The following is an 18865-nucleotide window of genomic DNA, read 5'->3' on the forward strand; positions in this document are numbered from 1 at the left end:
CACACAGACGTGACCATTAGCGTTTCTACACAGGTCATACAGACACCACACAGACGTGACCATTAGCGTTTCTACACAGGTCATACAGACACCACACAGACGTGACCATTAGCGTTTCTACACAGGTCATACAGACACCACACACACGTGACCCTTAGTGTTTCTACACAGGTCATACAGGCACCACACAGACGTGACCATTAGCGTTTCTACACAGGTCATACAGGCACCACACAGACGTAACCATTAGCGTTTTTACACAGGTCATACAGGCACCACACAGACGTGACCATTAGCGTTGCTACACAGGTCATACAGACACCCCACAGACGTGACACAGGTCATACAGACACCACACAGACGTGACCATTAGCGTTTCTACACAGGTCATACAGGCACCACACAGACGTGACCATTAGCGTTTCTACACAGGTCATACAGACACCCCACAGACGTGACCATTAGCGTTTCTACACAGGTCATACAGACACCACACAGACGTGACCATTAGCGTTTCTACACAGGTCATACAGGCACCACACAGACGTGACCATTAGCGTTTCTACACAGGTCATACAGACACCACACAGACGTGACCATTAGCGTTTCTACACAGGTCATACAGACACCACACAGACGCCAGACTGTCACTGAAACATAAAACCCTTACTGAGTCTTTAAGGGTTCATTGTAAAATCGTGGCAACTATCTTGAGAATGAAAGTTTACATCTGTAAAAGAATAAAATACAAAAATACAAAAAAATAAGAAATAAAAAACAAACAAACACGTAAAGCCTGAGTATATTCAGGTACATGTACTTAGTATCAATGAAAGTTAAACTCAGCAAGAAACGCGAGAACAAACATCAATGGATGCTTTAGTTGGACGTTATGCTCCCCCTTTAACCGGAAGACGTCATGCAAGTAATAGCTTCGCAATTAAATCAAGAGAATATTTATACTTACACACACAGCAAACCTTCGCTGCGTTGTTATACGTTTCCCTATTTGTTCCCATGAGTATATGTTATCAATATCTACACCCTCTCCTACCCGCAGGCCATTCTACTATATATACGGACTATATACCAACACCGCCCAGGTGCAAACCATCAACAATGATTACTGAACATATAATGGTCATGGAAATTTTGAACTATATAAAACGAATTAAATTTTTCCATTCCGTTCAACAAAACGAAAGGTTCATTTCAAAGTATAACTTTGGCAAATGGGTGAATACAAATTCAAAGGAAGTGAGTGAGTTGGGTTTAACGCCGCTTTTAACATTATTCCAGTTATATCACGGCATCAGCTTAATGTGGGAGGAAAGCCCGAAGTGATGCAGGTCTCAGACGTTTACCACTTCGGTGAAACCCACGAGCACGGGTGTGGTGCTGACAAACCTAGAAACATAATTGGGGCGAACCGGGATTCGAACCCACAGTAATAGGTTTCTGGCGTGTCCAAGGGACGCAACTCTGCACAGCTAATCGCGGCGTCTTTGACGACTGGGCCACCTGTGCCCCCCAAATTCAAATCAAACAATGAAGTGAAAATAATTGACATCTAATGTGAAGACAATATATTTCTTTGGCAGTAGGCAAAGCAAGAGTGAGTATGGTTTTACGCCGACTTTTATGAACGTACACCAGAAATTAGTTCCACAATTGTACCCATGTGGGGAAACGAGCCATGGCTTTCGGTGTGACGAGCGAACGCTTTAAAGTTCGGTCTCCTCATCCCCTCCATCTAGGCACAATAATCACATCTTACTGAACACCCTATATACCTGGGGATGCGACATGTTTCCCCGCTGCGATGCAGTGGTTATCAGAGGATATGGCCACAGTGGGGTGGTCTTTGAGATTTGTATTACCGTATTCGACGTAATAAGCGCCCCGCTCTAATAAGCACCCACGGTGACATTTGCTGATATATTGGCTGGTGAACAATCCCAATTAGCACCCCTTCCGATTGATCAATGTACACAAGACTAATTTATTCGCGTATAATACGCACTCGTGTGCTATATGCACCCTTAAATATGGGCAATAAAATTCTGGAAAAATATATCTGTCGTACATAAACATTTCAGGCTGTCAGCATAACCATGAAATTTATCTTTCAGCTCTGTTTTTTTTCACCAAAATAATATTCTAATCAGAGCCCCCTATTTCTAATTTTGAGAGTTCCATGGGCGCTTATTACGTCGAATACGGTAAGTAGTATTTGGGATTCAGGGGTGAAAGGGAGACTCAAAGTGAAATATGGTATGGTATTTGGGGGAGGAGGGGTGGCACCCTCCCTCATCCGTTCCTTTTTTCATAGTTTTCAGTTTTCAATTTGCCACTTCTGGGGGCGACGGATCATATCGTCAGAAAAATGGGCGAATTTGCGCTGTATGATTTACAGCCCACCTCTACATCCCCGATTGGCTAAAAGTAATAAAATATTTTATAATCTAGACTCTAGACTATGTTTTTAACATTTACGTCTAAATACCTTATTTCATCAAAAGAGAACTTTGAATAAGAAATTGCCGATCGAAACCAAAACCGGTATTAGAAGGCGATATGGGAGTGGGTGGGTGGGTGAATATGGGTTTACACCGCCCTAGGGATATTAGAGCATGTGAGTGAGTGGGTGGGTGAATATGGGTTTACACCGCCCTGGGGATATTAGAGTATGTGAGTGGGTGGGTGGTGAATATGGGTTTACGCCGCCCTAGGGATATTAGAGCATGTGAGTGGGTGGGTGGGTGAATATGGGTTTCCGCCGCCCTAGGGATATTAGAGCATGTGAGTGAGTGGGTGGGTGAATATGAGTTCACGCTGCCCTAGGGATATAAGAGCGTGGGTCACCAATTGTTTTTCGACGTTTAACTCTAACACCATCCAGTAATATAATACATGTGACCCACCGGTACCCACTGATCGGAATGAATAACAACAACTCCAATACTGGATAAAATACACTACTCAATATATAGTCCTAAAAAACACTATAGCTAATCTGTCATGGCATGAGAGATTAACTACAGTAAAGTACGGTTATAACGAACTCAAAGGGACTACTAATTTTAGTTCGTTATAACCGTAGTTCGTTATAAGCATATATACAGCATAACTTCAGCAAATAGTCAGGACCAAAAGGTGAGTTCGTTATATCCGTCAGTTCGTTATAAGCGTGTTCATTATAACCGTAGTTTACTGTATAGTAATACAAAAGTATCGGCTGTTCCTTAACGTCTTTAAGTAGTATATTAAATACCCTTAATTGAAACTACCATGTCAAACTAACTCTTTTTATTATTGTATTAACTTGTGTTATACTGCATTTATCCTAAGAAAAAATACATAATTCATTCAAAAAATATAAAAATAAAATAAAAATGTCCAACGACCCTATACCTCACCGATGTCAGAGTATGAGTGCTGTGACGTAGTGGTGTAACAGTGACTGGTAGAACAAGAAACAGTTGATCCTAATCGACCTTGGATTGATGAGTTTTGCAATCAAACTCAACGACATCATCATCTTCGTCGTCAGACACTCTGCACACACGATGGTAGGAGACAGCCGCCTCATCTGGCTGTACCAGCTTGAGAACAATCTCCAAGGCGATGTAGCCGACAACCCCCAAGGCCCACAGAAATATGGCGATGTAGAACTTGGTCCGGAGGCACATTAGTCGGTCTGTGATGAGCACGAAGGTGAAGCCTATGCTGCCGAGCGTCCCGAGGTTGGAGAACACGGCCGGCTGGTGGTTGGGGAAGGTGATGGCGATCAAGGCTGCAAGTACAGTGTGAGGTGAGTTGTGGTGGGGTGTGTCGTTTTGTTCTTTCTTTGTTGTTTAACGCCGCACTCAGCAATATCCCAGCTATATGTCGGCAGTCTGTAAATAATCGAGTCTGGACCAGAAATCCAGTGGTTGACATTATGAGCATCGATCTACTCAATGGGGATCGATGGCATGCTTCAATCAAGTCAGCGAGCCAGACCACCCGATCCCGTTAGTCGCCTCTTACGACAAGTATAGTCGCCTTTTACGGCTAGCATGTGTTGCTGAAGACCTATTCTACTCCGGATCTTCACGAGTCGGTGAGATGTTTCACCGTGAGGTGAGGTAAGGTGAGATGGGGTTTTAACGTCGCGTTCCAAATTATTTTACCTGTCTGCTTGTACTAGTCTGGACTTCTGCCGGTCTGATAGTGCATGTAAAGTGAGATGGCATGTCGCAGTTTTAAAACGGATACTCTGTTATACTGACTCCGAGCCGGCTAGTCCTTGCTTTAGCCCCTAAATGCCGAGCGCCAGGCAGTTAAACAACAAGTACCAACGTCTTTTGGTTTGACGTGGTCAACCGTTCGGACAACCGATATTCCGCTCTCCGGGCAGACATTGCGGAAACCTTTTGAACACAAAATGCATCCGATTTCTCAAAGATTCCCTCGCACTATATGTCGGGGATAATATAAAGTCTAACCAGTTTGGTTATAACGCCCAAATCTTCCTGGACAAATGCTGGCGTTATAATCAGTGTAGACTGTTATAAAGTTATATAATGAAGTTTGCCTTACAATTGATTTGAGTCGACCAGATCCCGTCGCCAATCGCCCATATTGATGGCATTATAAACAACAGGTACATTTCTTCAGGAATCGGTTTCCATAGTAACATAGCCACCAGGGTAGTGATGTCTGCGGCTAGTGTAAGAGCTATCAGAGGTTTACGACCGGTGTATTTGGCGACATGGCCGAAGGTTATGGCGGAGAGCGCCGCTATTATGCCGAATGTCATCATGACGTAGCCAACCATCTTCACGCCAACAGAGCAGCTCACGAAGGCCTGTAATTAAAGCGTTAGATGAGAGTAGTTGAAAAGTTGTCTGCGGGGATGTGGTTGGTATTGTGGTACCAAAGGAATGAAAAAGAGAAAATGAATCATAATAAACTGTTATCTCATGACTAAATGAATGATGGCGTCCCAGTCAGCAGTATTTCAGCTATTCCCGACGGCCTACAAATGATTCTGGACCAGACAATCCAATGACTGACAGTATGGTCAACCATCCATGCCATCGGGGCACGATGACTCCAGTCAGTCAAGTCATCAAGGTTTGCCACACGATCCTCTTTTGTCGAGTCTAAATAAAAGCATCGAATACTGAGAACCTATCCTCGCCTGGAAACTATCATCTTCCCGAGGCAAGAGAGTTCACTGACTATTAAAGTCCGATTTCCAACTAGGCTGGTATTGTGGAGTTACATTTTGGCTGGCCTAACGAGTATATGCATAGTCCAATCAAACTCGCGCAACGAAATCGAAATCCGGTTCGTAAACTGTCGTGCAGATTTCGGTCGATTGCAGGATTTGCAAAGCATGTGCATCACCAACTCGTTCTCAACAGATATTTTCCAAATCTTTTCATGTTTTTAATCAAGGTGCTCACGTGATTTGATGCACTTCGCGATGTCACAATATAGATCTTGATTAATGATCAGAACGTCTTGACTGGGCGCTGCCATTTTGTTTGAAGCAAATGCAAGTGATACGAGAGGCGGAATCTGATTGGTCCATAGAGGCTTATAGGGGACATAACTCGTAATAACCACTGGTGGCGCTTCGATCGAGCCCAGGAATTCCAGCCTCATTCGGCAAGGGTGGACACTGGACTTTTACAGTCAGTTACTCTCTTGCCTCGGGAAGATGGGAAACAATACGAGGAAGTAGGGCTACGTGGAGTCGGGATGACATCGCAAATTAAGCAAATTGGGATTTGTGTAAAGTATTGCACGAGATTCGGAGTGAAAACGTAGATGGTATTTGGGATTCAGGGGAAGAGGGTGTGTGTGTAAATAGTGTGGGATGGGGTGGGGAATGTGGGTGGAATTGGGGGACACCCTCTATACAATACGTTCCTTCACCACCCGTGAACGCACACGGACGATATGACAGGAAGTTGTATATTTGCAATGCGACGGAAAGCTAACAAACAAAATGTAAATATTATCATATATTAAAATGCACAGTGTATATCAGTGTATAATAATTATTAATATCCTATATTTGTACCAACCTGATATCTTATAACACACAAAAAAAAACTGCTGCCGAAGATCCGGGTTCGATTCCTAAAATGGTACGTGTACAAGCCCATTTCTGGTGTCCTCTGCCGTGATATTTCTGCAATATGGCTAAAAGCGGCGTAAAACCATACTCACTCATTCATACAGATTCATACATCTCCACTTGCTATCGTAGTGATGCAACTAAACTGCTGTTCAAAACGGCGTAAAACCCAACTCACTCTCTCACTTGCTCTAAGATGTAGTGATACTGTTCTCTCCCTATCACAATTTCCAACCTTCCTTGGTTGGGTTGGGTTTGTTTGTTGTTTAACGCCGCACCAAGCAATATTCCAGATATATGACGGCGGTCTGTAAATAATCGAGACTGGACCAGCCAATCCAGTGATTGACATCATGAGCATCGATCCACGCAATTGAGATACGATGACATGCATCAACCACGTCAGCGAGCCTGACCACCCAATCCGGCTAGTCGCTTCTTACGACAAGTATAGTCGCCTTTTACGGCAAGCACGGGTTGCTGAAGACCTATTCTACCCCGGATCTTCACAGTGCACAAGCATGGGTTGCTGAAGACCTGTTCTACCCCGGATCTTCACGGGTCACCTACCTTGGTGAAACCTGTGAGCAGAATGGACGTGTTGACAGCCTGAGATATGGACAGTGGCATCAACAGGAACAGCACCTTCTTCTTCAGCACAGTGCAGCATGCCAGTGACGACCTTATCAGGCTCTTCCGGTCGCTCCCTTCAAGTGTCAAGGGTCGAAGAAACAGCACTGTTGCCCCAAGCCCCGTTAACTGACACGCCAGATAGATGCCGAACAACAACGTGACCACATCAGGGTCCGGTCGGACGATCGTTGTCGTCTTGTTTTCGATCCCTGGACAATCGTCGGCGCCGCAAATCTTTGTCTGATTCAAATCTGATTGGTCAGCTGAGCTTTGATGAAGGATAACCGACGACAGAAAGTTCCCTGTCACTTGGGCCATGGAGAAGAAGGCAAAGAAGATTCCATTGTGTTTACTGAGGGACCCATGGAGATCTATTTGCGTGTTTTTGGTGTGCGATGCCCCCATGGCATTGATGTAGAGATGTCGGGAAACCCACATGGGCGATACCGACAGACCTAACAGAATAGATGACGGAATCAGTGTCCACCATCTTGGATAAAAGTTACTTACACAAAATAAACAATGGCTAACGAAGGCAATAATAAAGGTCGGCTTTAACCCCACGCACTGTACATATAGTGGGCTTATTATGGACGTCACGATACAACTTGCATAGATACAAGCAAGGGAGGCAGCTCCCAGCCCCTTGTCTTGGAGGATGCTGGTCGTGATGTTCTGGATTCCCTGAAAGGCCGTGTAGACGGCGAAGAATGAGAAGGCCAGGACGACGGTGTTCTTCATCGGCTTCATTGGGATGTTGAGTTTGTCGTCGAGGTCCACTTTGTGCACGTCGTCAGTCATTTATAAGCTGTTGATCCCAACACCATCAAACACCGGCTTCAGAAAGTAAGGGCCAGATGAGAGATAGGGCTTACTTCCGGTATGTATAGCCAGGTCTGAAATGGATAAGAACTTCATGTTAACTGCAAGTTTATATTTATCGAGGTCTCGATTACCTGTTTCTAGACACTGCTTGCCACCACACTGCACCGCCATTACAGGTGCGTGTGTGAGTAATATTAAACGCCACTTTAGGCAATATTCCAGCAATATCATGGCGGGGGGTAGCAGAAATGAGCTCCACACATTGTACCCATTGTACACACTGAACCCGGGTATTCGGAGCGACGAGCGAACGCGTTAACCACAAGGCTACCCCATCGCCCCATCGTTGTAAGAAAACTGAGTTAGGTCAAGCATTCGTCAGTACCATACAGTGTTTGATATGGTACCCAACCATCATCCCGAGGCAAGGGAGTTAACTGACTACAAAAGTTCAGTTTCCACCCTTGCCGATCTCCGCTGGAATTTCGTGACCCGATCGTAGCGCTACCAGTGGTTGTTACGAGTAATGTCCCTTCTATGTCCCTCCTATTGACCAATCAGAATCCACTTCCCGTTTCACTTGCATTTGCTTGAAACAAAATGGTGGCTTCCAGTCAAGAGGATATGATCAATAATCAATATCTATATTGAAAAAACCGTGTCTTACCTCGCGAAGTGCATCAAATCATTTGAGCACCTTCATTTAAATCATCTGTCGATACATATGCTTCGCAAATCCAGCAGTCGACCGAAATCTGCACGTTGAAATCCATGTAGTTCGTTACGCGATTTTGATTGGACTATGCATAGATTCGTTAGTCCAACCAAAATCTAACTCAGGAATTCCCGTCTGGTTCGACTTGAGTGGGAACTGGACTTTTATAGTCAGTTTACTCTCTTGCCTTAGGTTAACGGCTGTGTTATATTATGATTTGTAATTGTTCTAGTGTTCCATGATTTATTTGTGAAAAAAGAACTACATTTATTTTTCAGCTACACCTTCAAAACCAGACATGTGTCAAAATAAAACCTACAATGGGCCTAAATACACCAATTTAAACCAAACTTCCTGCAATGTTTTTTTTGTGACAAACAATATCTACTTCAACAGCCTGAAGTAAAATTAATTTGTGCAAGCATTTTCTGGGACAATTTACTTTTTTCGATAAAATCCCAATTAATAAAAGTGTTGAGGGTGTGTTCATGGCAGAAGAATATTGTTGAGGGTGTGTTAAAAAGATAAATTGGAGGAAGAAGATATGTTTTTTCAAGATTGAAATATTAGCAGCCGGATAAAAGATCATGAACTGCACTGCGGCTCCCGGAATACCACTTGACGTGGGCCCGGCATCCGGCGTACCAAAAGCGTTTTGGCAGCCTCATAAAATATACATGGTTATTTGCTACAGTAAACTACGGTTATAACGAGCTCAAAGGGACTACTAAATTTAGTTCGTTATAAACGTAGTTCGTCATAAGTACATATACAGCATGACTACAGCAAGTAGTCGGGACCAAAAAGTAAGTTCGTTATATCCGTCAGTTCGTTATAAGCGTGTTCGTTATAACCGTAGTTTACTGTATATCATCCGACACCTGAACTCCTGATAGGTGCTAAATGCTGTTCTACAGCACTGTTCAAGCTTCACCACGGCGGCCTGCAAACGATCGAATATAAACATCCAAACCAGTGGTTGACAGCTTGAGCAACAATGTGGGGAAACAGACCGGAACCACCTGAGCCTCATTTCAACTCTACCCGTGAAGATGCGGGTGGAGAATAGGTCTTCAGCAACCCATTCTTAACGTAAAAGGCGACTATGCTTGTCGTAAGAGGCGACTAACTGGATCGGGTGGTCAGGCTCGCTGACTTGGTTGATACATGTCATCGTATCCCAATTGCGTGGATTGATGCTCATGACATCAATCAGTGGATTGTCTGGTCCAGACTCGATTATTTACAGACCGTCGTCATGTAGCTTGAATATTGCTGATTGCAGCGTTAAACAACAAACAAATAAACAAACAAGAATTATTGTTTTGTTTTTTTCGCAAGCTGTGTTCTCAGGATATCCAAAATGTCCAGCATACAATTAGTTTTGTTGTATTTCGTGAGCCAATATTCTATCCAGTATTTTCTGGACCAATATTTTTACAAATACCAAATTCAGACTCGAGTATTTACAGACCACCGTGATATAGCTGGAACAAAACGGGTAAAAACAGAAACAGCAAACTGGACCAGCGGCAAGTGTATATTAACCTATCACCTGCCCACAAGTAGACTTTTATAACATAAAAAAGAAGTTTTTCCAATGGGGCCGGGTCTGTGTAGTCGTTGTAGTGAATTCTTCGGTCCATAAACATGAACACAAGGATAAGGGAGTCAACCAACACAGTTCATGTATATACACACGTTTTAATGGAGCACAAATCTCCGACACATTGTCATTTCCTACGAAACTAATTTGGCATGCATTTTCCACATTCACATAATAGTTCTGGACGCTGGTATTATTTCAGATCCCTTGTGGTCCTGGAGAACCCCCTTCGGTTCCATTCAGTTGATTTCCTCATACCCTTGGACAATCTTCTTCTCAAACGCAACTCGCAGTTCCACTGTGACGTAACAGATCGATCCCACAATCCATAGCGCGATACTTACGTAGAGTTTCGTGCTGAGACATACGTACTGGTCGTAAGCCAGTGTTACAGCGAAGGCCACAGACCCGAACGTTGAAAATATGGCGAAAGCTGCTTCCCTTTTGTGTGCAAAAAATATACCAACCAGAGCTGAAACAAAAATATCCACCTGTGACCAATCGAAACCTTTGCAGCATTGCGTCATCTTTATGTAATATTTAAAATCCTTGTCGATATCCATTCCCATGAATCTATTTTTAGCCGACATCTATGTTGGGAGTCTCCTTTGCTTGATGGCTGATGACAGATATCACAGTTCGGATATATTTTCAATCATTTAGAATTAGAATGAAAGTATTTCTTCGCACAAAGTAGAAATAATACTTTATGACATTTCATCCATAAATACACATTTTTCTCTTTTTGGTAACGGCTAATAAGGTCAACGATTTCATGTAAAATTCTTTCGTACGTAAATGTATTTTAACTACAGTGTCAGTATGCACGTGCGTATACTTACACCCACTCTGAGTCTGCCATATACCGTCACTGGCGGCACAGACAAGGGTGAAAAGAAAGTTTATATACAGCTTGTCGGGGCTAGGTTTCCATAGCAACATGAAGAGCAACGCCCCAAGTTCCAGTAGATAGGAAGCAGCAAAGAGTGGATAGCGGCTGGTATACTTGGCTAGTCTGCCCACGCCGTATGACACCAGAGACGTTGACCCTCCGTAACACGCCATGACGTAACCCACCATCTTGATTCCGACGGTGCAGCTCACGTAGGCCTAGAATGAAGGTCAAGGTCTTGGAAATACGTATGTAGCTCAAATTAAACGGATCTTGTTATAATAATTCTTTGAGGACATGAACAATTAAAACTGAAACCTGTTTTTGAGTTTCAATTCACTGTGGTCGGATTTTTTTCAAATACGTCTCTCGTGCACTTCTCGTATTATTATCTTAAATGTTTACTCTCATCCACGATTATCTTGTGTATCATATCTCCATTCCTAAAACAATAACAGTGATGTCAGGCTATTGTTTACACAGTTGATTCTGAGCCAGGAATGCTCTGGCCGTTCTGCGTTTTGAAGAAGTAACACTGACGCAACTAAAGGTCACTGGAGAACTACAAGTCATCTTGCGAAAAAACAAAACAATAATTCTTGTTTGTTTATTTGTTTGTTGGATAACGCCGCACTCAGCAATATTCCAGCTATATGACGAAGGTCTGTAAATAATCGAGTCTGGACCAGACAATGCAGTGATTGACATCAAGAGCATCGATCCACGCAATTGGGATACGATGACATGCATCAACCAAGTCAGCGAGCCTGACCACCCAATCCCGTTGGTCACCTCTTACCACAAGCATAGTCGCCTCTTACGGCAAGAATGGGTTGCTGAAGACCTAGTCTATCCCGGATCTTCACGGGTCTATAATTGTTGTGCTACTTCTTGGGTAAGTGTCTCACCTTGGTAAAGCTGGTCAGCAAGATGGCGACGACCATGGACTTGGCGAAGTAGAACGGCAGAAGCAGCACAAGATTGACATCCTTCAGTGACGTGAACCACTCCAGCACCTTGGACGCTGGTGTCGCATCCGTGAGACTCAGCCTCGTGACTGGGGTCAGACAGCACATTGTCAGGAGAAGACCCAAAAAGGCACACGTGAAATAAACTCCCATCAGAATGTTCACAAGTGAAGGTGTTGGATGGGGAATCTGAGTTGTGCTGCTGGCTATTCCAGGACAGTCGTCTGCTCCGCACACTCTCGTCACGTTGGCGGGAAAATCTGCCTTCGCGTCGCGAAAAAGTACAAGCGACGCAATGAGACTTCCGGTGATCTGAGCTGCTTGAAAAATGAGTCCAAATATCCCAAACAGCTTGCTCATTGCTTCGTGGTTTCCCACATTTTTCCTTCGGCTGTAAATATCCGCCATCGTTGTGATGTACACGCCCTGGGACGTCCACATCGGCGCGACAAAGAAGCCCAACAGCAACGACGCTGGGACAAGCGTTCCCCACGTCGGGTAAAAGTTGGCAGCCGTGTACAAACAGTGGGAAGCCCAGCCTAGCACCAGAGCCCGTTTAGTGCCTATTTTATGAATAATCATCGGAGACAGTATCCCAGCCAGGATGATCATTCCATAAACACACGCCAACGATGTGACTCCGAGATCTGCGGCTTGGTTCAAGCTGCTCTGAAGGTTCTGAATAGCTTGAAACGCCGTGTAACATAGTAGAAACGAAGTGGATAGGACAATAGTATTTTTGATAGGGTCGATTTGAGGCACGGCAGTTATATAATCGTCTTCATCAATAGAATCATCCATTGTGAGATGTTCAGAGGTCGGATCTAGAAGACTAGCGAATTGTTAGCATCCAAAACGTGAAGGGTTGCCATGTCTAAAGCAAGAAGTTGTCCTGTCTGCCCGTCTGTTAATATTCAGTCAGTCTGCAACAGAAAGAGACTTGTTGAAGCTGCGGTTAGGGTTTCAAGAATACGCCGAAATATATAAAGTCACATTTACAGCCTTTAACTGAGTTTCAGACATGAAATTAACCTTAAATTATTAACGATTATCGTAATCGTGGAACATTTCAATTCGGTATCCACCTTTCAGCACATCCCTGAAGTGTTTTGTTAAGATCACTATTTCTTTTAAAATCGTCCTCGGATTATACAAGATTTTATTAGGAAATGATTGGTTGATAATTTAACATTTTAAGAAGTCTTAGCCTCAGCAGTTAAAACAATGACTGGTTGTCACATGCATCTGAAGATTGGCTTTTATTTGTTCTCATGCAGCTTCAAGAAACCCATCACTGTTTTATAACTAGATATTATTAGCCGGGTTGAGTGTGTTTTCCTATCGAAAATATCATACATTAAGAATAAAAATAGTATTATATGAGCCTGTTCCGAGGGCTATACATATTTTTTTTCCTAATGTATAATATAGCACACGTGGGTAATAATATCTTTATCACATATTGTCATTCTTTAAATAATCGAAGCTTAAAGTACTGAGGATATTTCATGTGTCCAGTGAAATATGTTTCTCTCACTCTTGAAAATATCTCCCCCCTCTCTCCCCTCCTTACTCGATGCGTGAAACATATTTCACTTGACACATGTTAAATCCTATTTATCATCCAAAACTGGCTCCCACAGGAGATATCGCTTGGATGAGATCAAGCGATATCTACACTGTAGATATCGCTGCATTGAAATTACGTCACAATGCTTTTCAGACCATTGTGACGTCACTGGTTACATGACATCACAATCAAATGACATCACTAATGGCTCTGCTACTGAAGCTGTAAGCAGTACTCTTTACACTGAAGACACTGCTTATAACTGTCTACAAACTGAAAAAGTTGGAAGAATGATGTTGGATGATAAATAAAATCTCACCCTCGTGTCTTTTGACATCAAATATATCAACACTCGTTGAAAAAAGTGGCCAAAATCCTCGGCAAGCCTCGGAATTTTTCCACTTTTATCAACTCGTGTTGATATATTTGATATCAAAAGACACTCTGGTGAGATTCTCTATTTATTATATACATTTTGTGTAGTTGTCTACTGGAAAAGTAAATTATTTCATTACAAATGTAAAACCTTGAAACTTAAATTCTCCCTACCTAACACACAGAGTCGGTTCACCACCCCTTGTAGTAGTTTCGTGTTTGCAAAATCTTAAAAAATATAAACTAAAGTAACAAACCATAATTAGGGTCATGACATTTCTGTATCATACATATGGATATGATTACATATAAAATCAACTTTAACAGAAAATATTCTTGAAAACCACGAGACCGCTGTTAGAAGAGAGAAAAAAGTAACAAGAATGGCGTTTTGCGAAACGAACAGTCTCGATTGACGAGTTAAATGAGACATTTACAGTTTATAACGGACCATTTTCAAGAGAATAACAAACGGCATGAAGCAATATTAACTCCATAAATGACCGTCTGTCATTATTTTGTATTTTGCCTTGTCAGTGTGGAACCAACATAAGAAGGAGTTTGCGTACGAGTAAGACACTAACGATAGAAGGGAGACAAGTTAAGGGGAGGTAACTCTTGTATAACAATAGTTCCGACAAAGTGTTATGTTCACAGCAGTGAAATATCAACTGTCATGTTCACTGCAATGAAAAAATCACTTTTCTCAACTTCGGAAAACTCTTTTCTCATTGAAGTATATAATAAATACTGCCCTTCATTCCATGCAGTAACTTTAGAAAACGCGTAGGAATGTAAAGTCTGAGTGAACCGCCCCTTGTATGATATAGTACCCTATGCTTGGCAGCCATGTGTGTTTAGTACTGTTTACAGAATCACTCTCCGATCTGGAAACCGCTATCATATCACTTAGAGACGTAATGACATAGCTCATTAGCAAGAAAACACCACATTGATGTACAGATCCTACTAACAGAAAGTAGTTCCTGCTCGGTGACCTCATTTACATAATTATCGGATCGTGATACCAAGTTTATATGATTGGTTTATCGCATGAATAACACATACCATAACATGATAAACCTTTTTCCGTGAAAGTACGTAATCCATCACACATGCACATACTTGTAACTTGCTCAGTGGGTGTAGTGAAGCAATTTAGTGAGTGAGTTAATGTTGTCATACGCCGTGATCAGATAGAGATTAGCTGGGATAGGTATCTAGGCTGGGCTCAATTACCTCATGCTTGATTGTATAAACACCAATCCAGCGGATCTCTATTTTATCAGATCCGGCATCCACAAGGGAGATAATTCATCTCACCGCAGGGTACATCAAGAATTGTGTTGCATCAATACAATGTGGGCATCAAAGTCGTACTTCCTTTGTGGCGGTACAAATAACTGCCACTGGGCTGGGTATCTGGTATTTCTGTATTTCAATAATCTGATCGCGAAGGTGCTGACTAAGATAGTGTGTTCACTTGACACGCTTGGTGTTATGAAGACCACCACCCTACAGTGGGTTCCAGATGAATTATCTGGTACATGTAACATTTAGATGAAACATCACAGTATATATATGTATCTATAAAATAATTTAATAAGCTAAATTATATCTAAATATATATAATTAAAAATGGAGACAGGCCTGCATTTGTATTTTGATCTTGATCATGTGATCAGTTGTATATACTTCACAAAAGCAAAATAATATTATGATCAATTGCCTGTCTATTGTCCGTGCCTCAATGCCTGCCTTGTCAATACCGTGAGTCAATACCTGTGCAGTTGAATAAAGGCGGATAGTCCGCGTGCATATTACTTTTGCACATCTGGTTTTCACAGCACAATAACGTTACAATCTTGGCTCCTGTATGCAATGGTCAATGTCTCGAAGGCTGTGATTGGGTAACACTTAACATACCATTCATTTGTTCTCGGTATTGAGTAAACACAAATACTGGTGTACGTGTGCTTTCTGTATGAAGAAAGATTGCTCTAGATAAATGTAACATCAGCAGACAGTTTATTATCTCCCAAACCAAACTTGGCAGTGGCGGCATCTCGCCATGTTTATTTGTATTCTAATTGGGAACCTTGCGCACACCTGTCACCGGAAATGACCTACAGATTTGTACAACTTTCGCTAGCCGCCCTCTGTTGGCACAAAGCGCTATAAAGGTGGCTGCGCAAACCAGCAGTTGAACCAGTTTAGTCATAGCGTGACGGACAGAGTCCGTTTCCTCTGTACATGTGGACAATGTTTATAGCTGTCGCCGTAGCCGTACCGTAATAGAGGCCCTAGTGCGAGTCAGTGTGTCTAATGTTAAGGGATGGGTTAAAACTATTCGGGGTAGTACATGCTTCAGGTTAGGTTGCAGCATACAATAAAAACTCTAAATGACGAGCTGTATTTGGTAACAACAGCGAACATAGCAGCCCTATCCTAAGTCTAGTGGGACAACCCCTGTTGCAATATTCACATATATCCTGCATTACGTTTACATACACATATTACTGTCAACGTATTCTGAGAAGGCGTGGAATGAGTACCACGAAGGCTGGTTTTAAAGGGTCCAGAATATCGAGGTATCAGTGTAGAGAGGCCTACATATGCAGGCACAGAGGCAAATGTAGCCACGGATGTAAGCACCAACATAACGCCGGCCAGACCGCGAGTTACGATCAGGTGCAGGCGAAGATAATATGAACATAGACCCACACGGGCAAGGCAACATGGTGAGTAAGTGAGTGAGTATAGTTTTAGCAATATTCCAGCAATATCACGACGGGGGACACCGGGAATGGGCTTCACACATTGTACCCATGTCGGGAATCGAACCCGGGCCCTCACCGTGACGAGCGAACGCTTTAACCACTAGGTTAGCCCACCGCCCCCACTAGAGTACCACTAGGTAACTCGCAAGAGCATACAAGACTAGGAGGAACATGTTCTCGCAAGAGCATATAAAACTAGGAGAGACATTCTCGCAAGAGTATGCTAGACTAGGAGGAACATGTTCTCGCAAGAGCATACTAGACTAGGAGAGACGTGTTTTCGCAAGAGCATATAAGACTAGGAGAGACATTCTCGCAAGAGCATATAAGACGAGGAGAGACAATGTTCTCGCAAGAGCATACAAGACTAGGAGAGACATGTTCTCGCAAGAGCATATAAGACTAGGAGAGACATGTTCTCGCAAGAGCATATAAGACCAGGAGAGACAATGTTCTCGCAAGAGCATATAAGTAGAGTGTGAGTATGATTGGATGAACGCCGCTTTAAACAGCGTTCGAATTATACAGGTCTCAAACATGTACCACTTTGGTGAAAACCACGAGCACGGTATGGTGCTGACAAACCTAGAAACATAATCAGGGCGAACCGGGATTCGAACCCAGCAGGATTAAGACAAGTACTCACAAGAACATATACCAGCATACATGCAACGAGCGGGATAGACACATCCATATCTGTAAGATCATAAACGCAGGGACGAGGATTTAGACACGTGCATGTATACATACTCGCACGAGCCAGTCCACCCCGGGTATTACCAGCAAGAGCAAATATATAGTTTTAAAATAATTTGTTACATCCCTGTCCAATGCCTCAAGAGCGATGAACCCAACCGGTTGCATGGGTGTTGCATGGGAGCGCTATCATGTATGATATTACACCATTTGTGTCTGGAAACATCTCTACCACGTGCTTTATAGCGAGGTACTTCCTGTATTACGCTATTCACCGTCACATGACTTGTACTTTCATCTATTTCGGATCCGAAAGTAAAGTGTTTATGAGCTGCCCCAAACCGATGAATCACACAAACTATTTAGTACTTCAAGGTTATTGTTGTGAACATTCCGTTGGGGTTAAACTAATTATTAGCATTCCTATCCGTCTAACGGGGCAATCCGATTTTGCAGTTTGTCAACAATTCAAGAAAGTGTCTCCTTTCACGTGTACGATGTCTATCTAGTACTGCTCCTACTGCAGCCATGGTACTGGCCATGTCACCTGTGTGACACGGTACACATAAGCACAGCCAGGACAGACGCGATTGTTTGGGGGCTATCCTAAAACCTGTTGTTTTCGACACAGCCCTGCAAAGCGACCATGTTCGCAAAGCCGCTAACACAGGTGGAGAGTTGCTCCATATATACACGCATATAAAATGTTGAACAATGACGCCAGGCAATGTCGCTATAGCCGGTAATTTATAAACCGAAATTCACTCACCTGTGAGTTTTATGTCGAACAGAGATATACCTCGAAAAGGGATATAAATATTTAACAAGACACTGTGGCATAGCATATATTCAAGCTGTCACCGCTCGCAACCAATGGGTTATTTATAGCTGACAAAACAAAGTATATTTACCTTTGAAATATACAGCAACTCTGTACGCCTGCTCTGTATATTTCTATGTAATATTTATGCAGTTTGCTTCAGGATGTTGTGTCCGTATTTTGGCCTCAATAGGCGTGCATTCTGTCTATCTTCTTCCTGTTGAGCATTGTTGGTAAACTATTATATTGCCTGAATATTCAGCCTAAGGCTTGTGTGTAGGCCACCACGCTTGGGTCGATACACGTACCACCGCACTGGCGCTAATGGCGAACTGCTAAATAATATTTCCGTGTTAACTGTATTTGAACCACGATGTACTGGAGATCGTCTATATCCTGTTATACCTGCAGCGGGGCTGCTAGGCTGTTTATACTAGTGTTGCAAAAGGGCCAGCCCAGTGACAACTAACCAAGCGTGACCGTGTTTCTTTTAAAATATGGGGCCGATCGCCTCAGTCGCCGGATTTCGCTGTGCAGAGTTGCGCCCCTTTCGCGTGCCCAAACACTATGATGGTGGTTCGAATTTCTGAACCCCTGGTCATGTAAATTTCTCGGTTGCATGGTCAGCGCAAATCGTGTTTATTGATTGTGGGTTTTATCGAAGTGGAAATGTCTGAGACCTGCATCATCTTGGGCTTCCCTCACACTTCAAACTAGACTAACATTAAGTCTCTGAAATCTTATATTACACAATGTCCTTCTTGACTCTAAAAATAATATAAAAATTCCCTATGGTAATTTCATATTAGCGCTAATTACTGTAGAGTGTTGGCTTCCATTGTCCATTGC

At 42.8% G+C, this 18865-nt stretch overlaps 1 protein-coding gene across 4 annotated transcripts; it reads right to left on the reverse strand.

Annotated features, from left to right (window-relative positions):
• Window positions 1-233: 233 nt before the first annotated feature.
• On the reverse strand, window positions 234-18491 carry LOC139472291 (protein unc-93 homolog A-like). Of its 4 annotated transcripts, none has more exons than XM_071254724.1 (4): window positions 18108-18491; window positions 6707-7665; window positions 4585-4852; window positions 234-3796 (listed from the first exon to the last, which is right to left on the reverse strand). In XM_071254724.1, exons 2-4 carry the CDS (start codon window positions 7568-7570, stop codon window positions 3489-3491), a joined length of 1440 nt encoding a protein of 479 aa, XP_071110825.1. In that variant the 5' UTR covers window positions 7571-7665; window positions 18108-18491; the 3' UTR covers window positions 234-3488. The 4 variants fall into 4 exon arrangements, with proteins under 4 accessions (XP_071110825.1, XP_071110826.1, XP_071110827.1 ...); XM_071254725.1 differs by lacking the exon at window positions 18108-18491 and adding an exon at window positions 17966-18055; XM_071254726.1 differs by lacking the exons at window positions 234-3796; window positions 4585-4852; window positions 6707-7665 and adding exons at window positions 9922-10387; window positions 10758-11025; window positions 11716-12698.
• Window positions 18492-18865: the final 374 nt, after the last annotated feature.

Source organism: Haliotis cracherodii, unplaced genomic scaffold, assembly GCF_022045235.1.
Source record: "Haliotis cracherodii isolate W230 unplaced genomic scaffold, xgHalCrac1.p SCAF_24, whole genome shotgun sequence".
NCBI lineage: Eukaryota > Metazoa > Mollusca > Gastropoda > Lepetellida > Haliotidae > Haliotis > Haliotis cracherodii.

Bases quoted from the DNA above. Each gene is read 5' to 3' on its own strand.
- LOC139472291 (XM_071254724.1), bottom strand. From the start codon at position 7,570: ATGACTGACGACGTGCACAAAGTGGACCTCGACGACAAACTCAACATC. The intron at 4,853-6,706 runs GTAGGTGACCCG...CTTTAATTACAG, and splicing joins TGCTCACAGGTTTCACCAAG to GCCTTCGTGAGCTGCTCTGT. The intron at 3,797-4,584 runs GTAAGGCAAACT...CTGTACTTGCAG, and splicing joins CTGGTCGACTCAAATCAATT to CCTTGATCGCCATCACCTTC.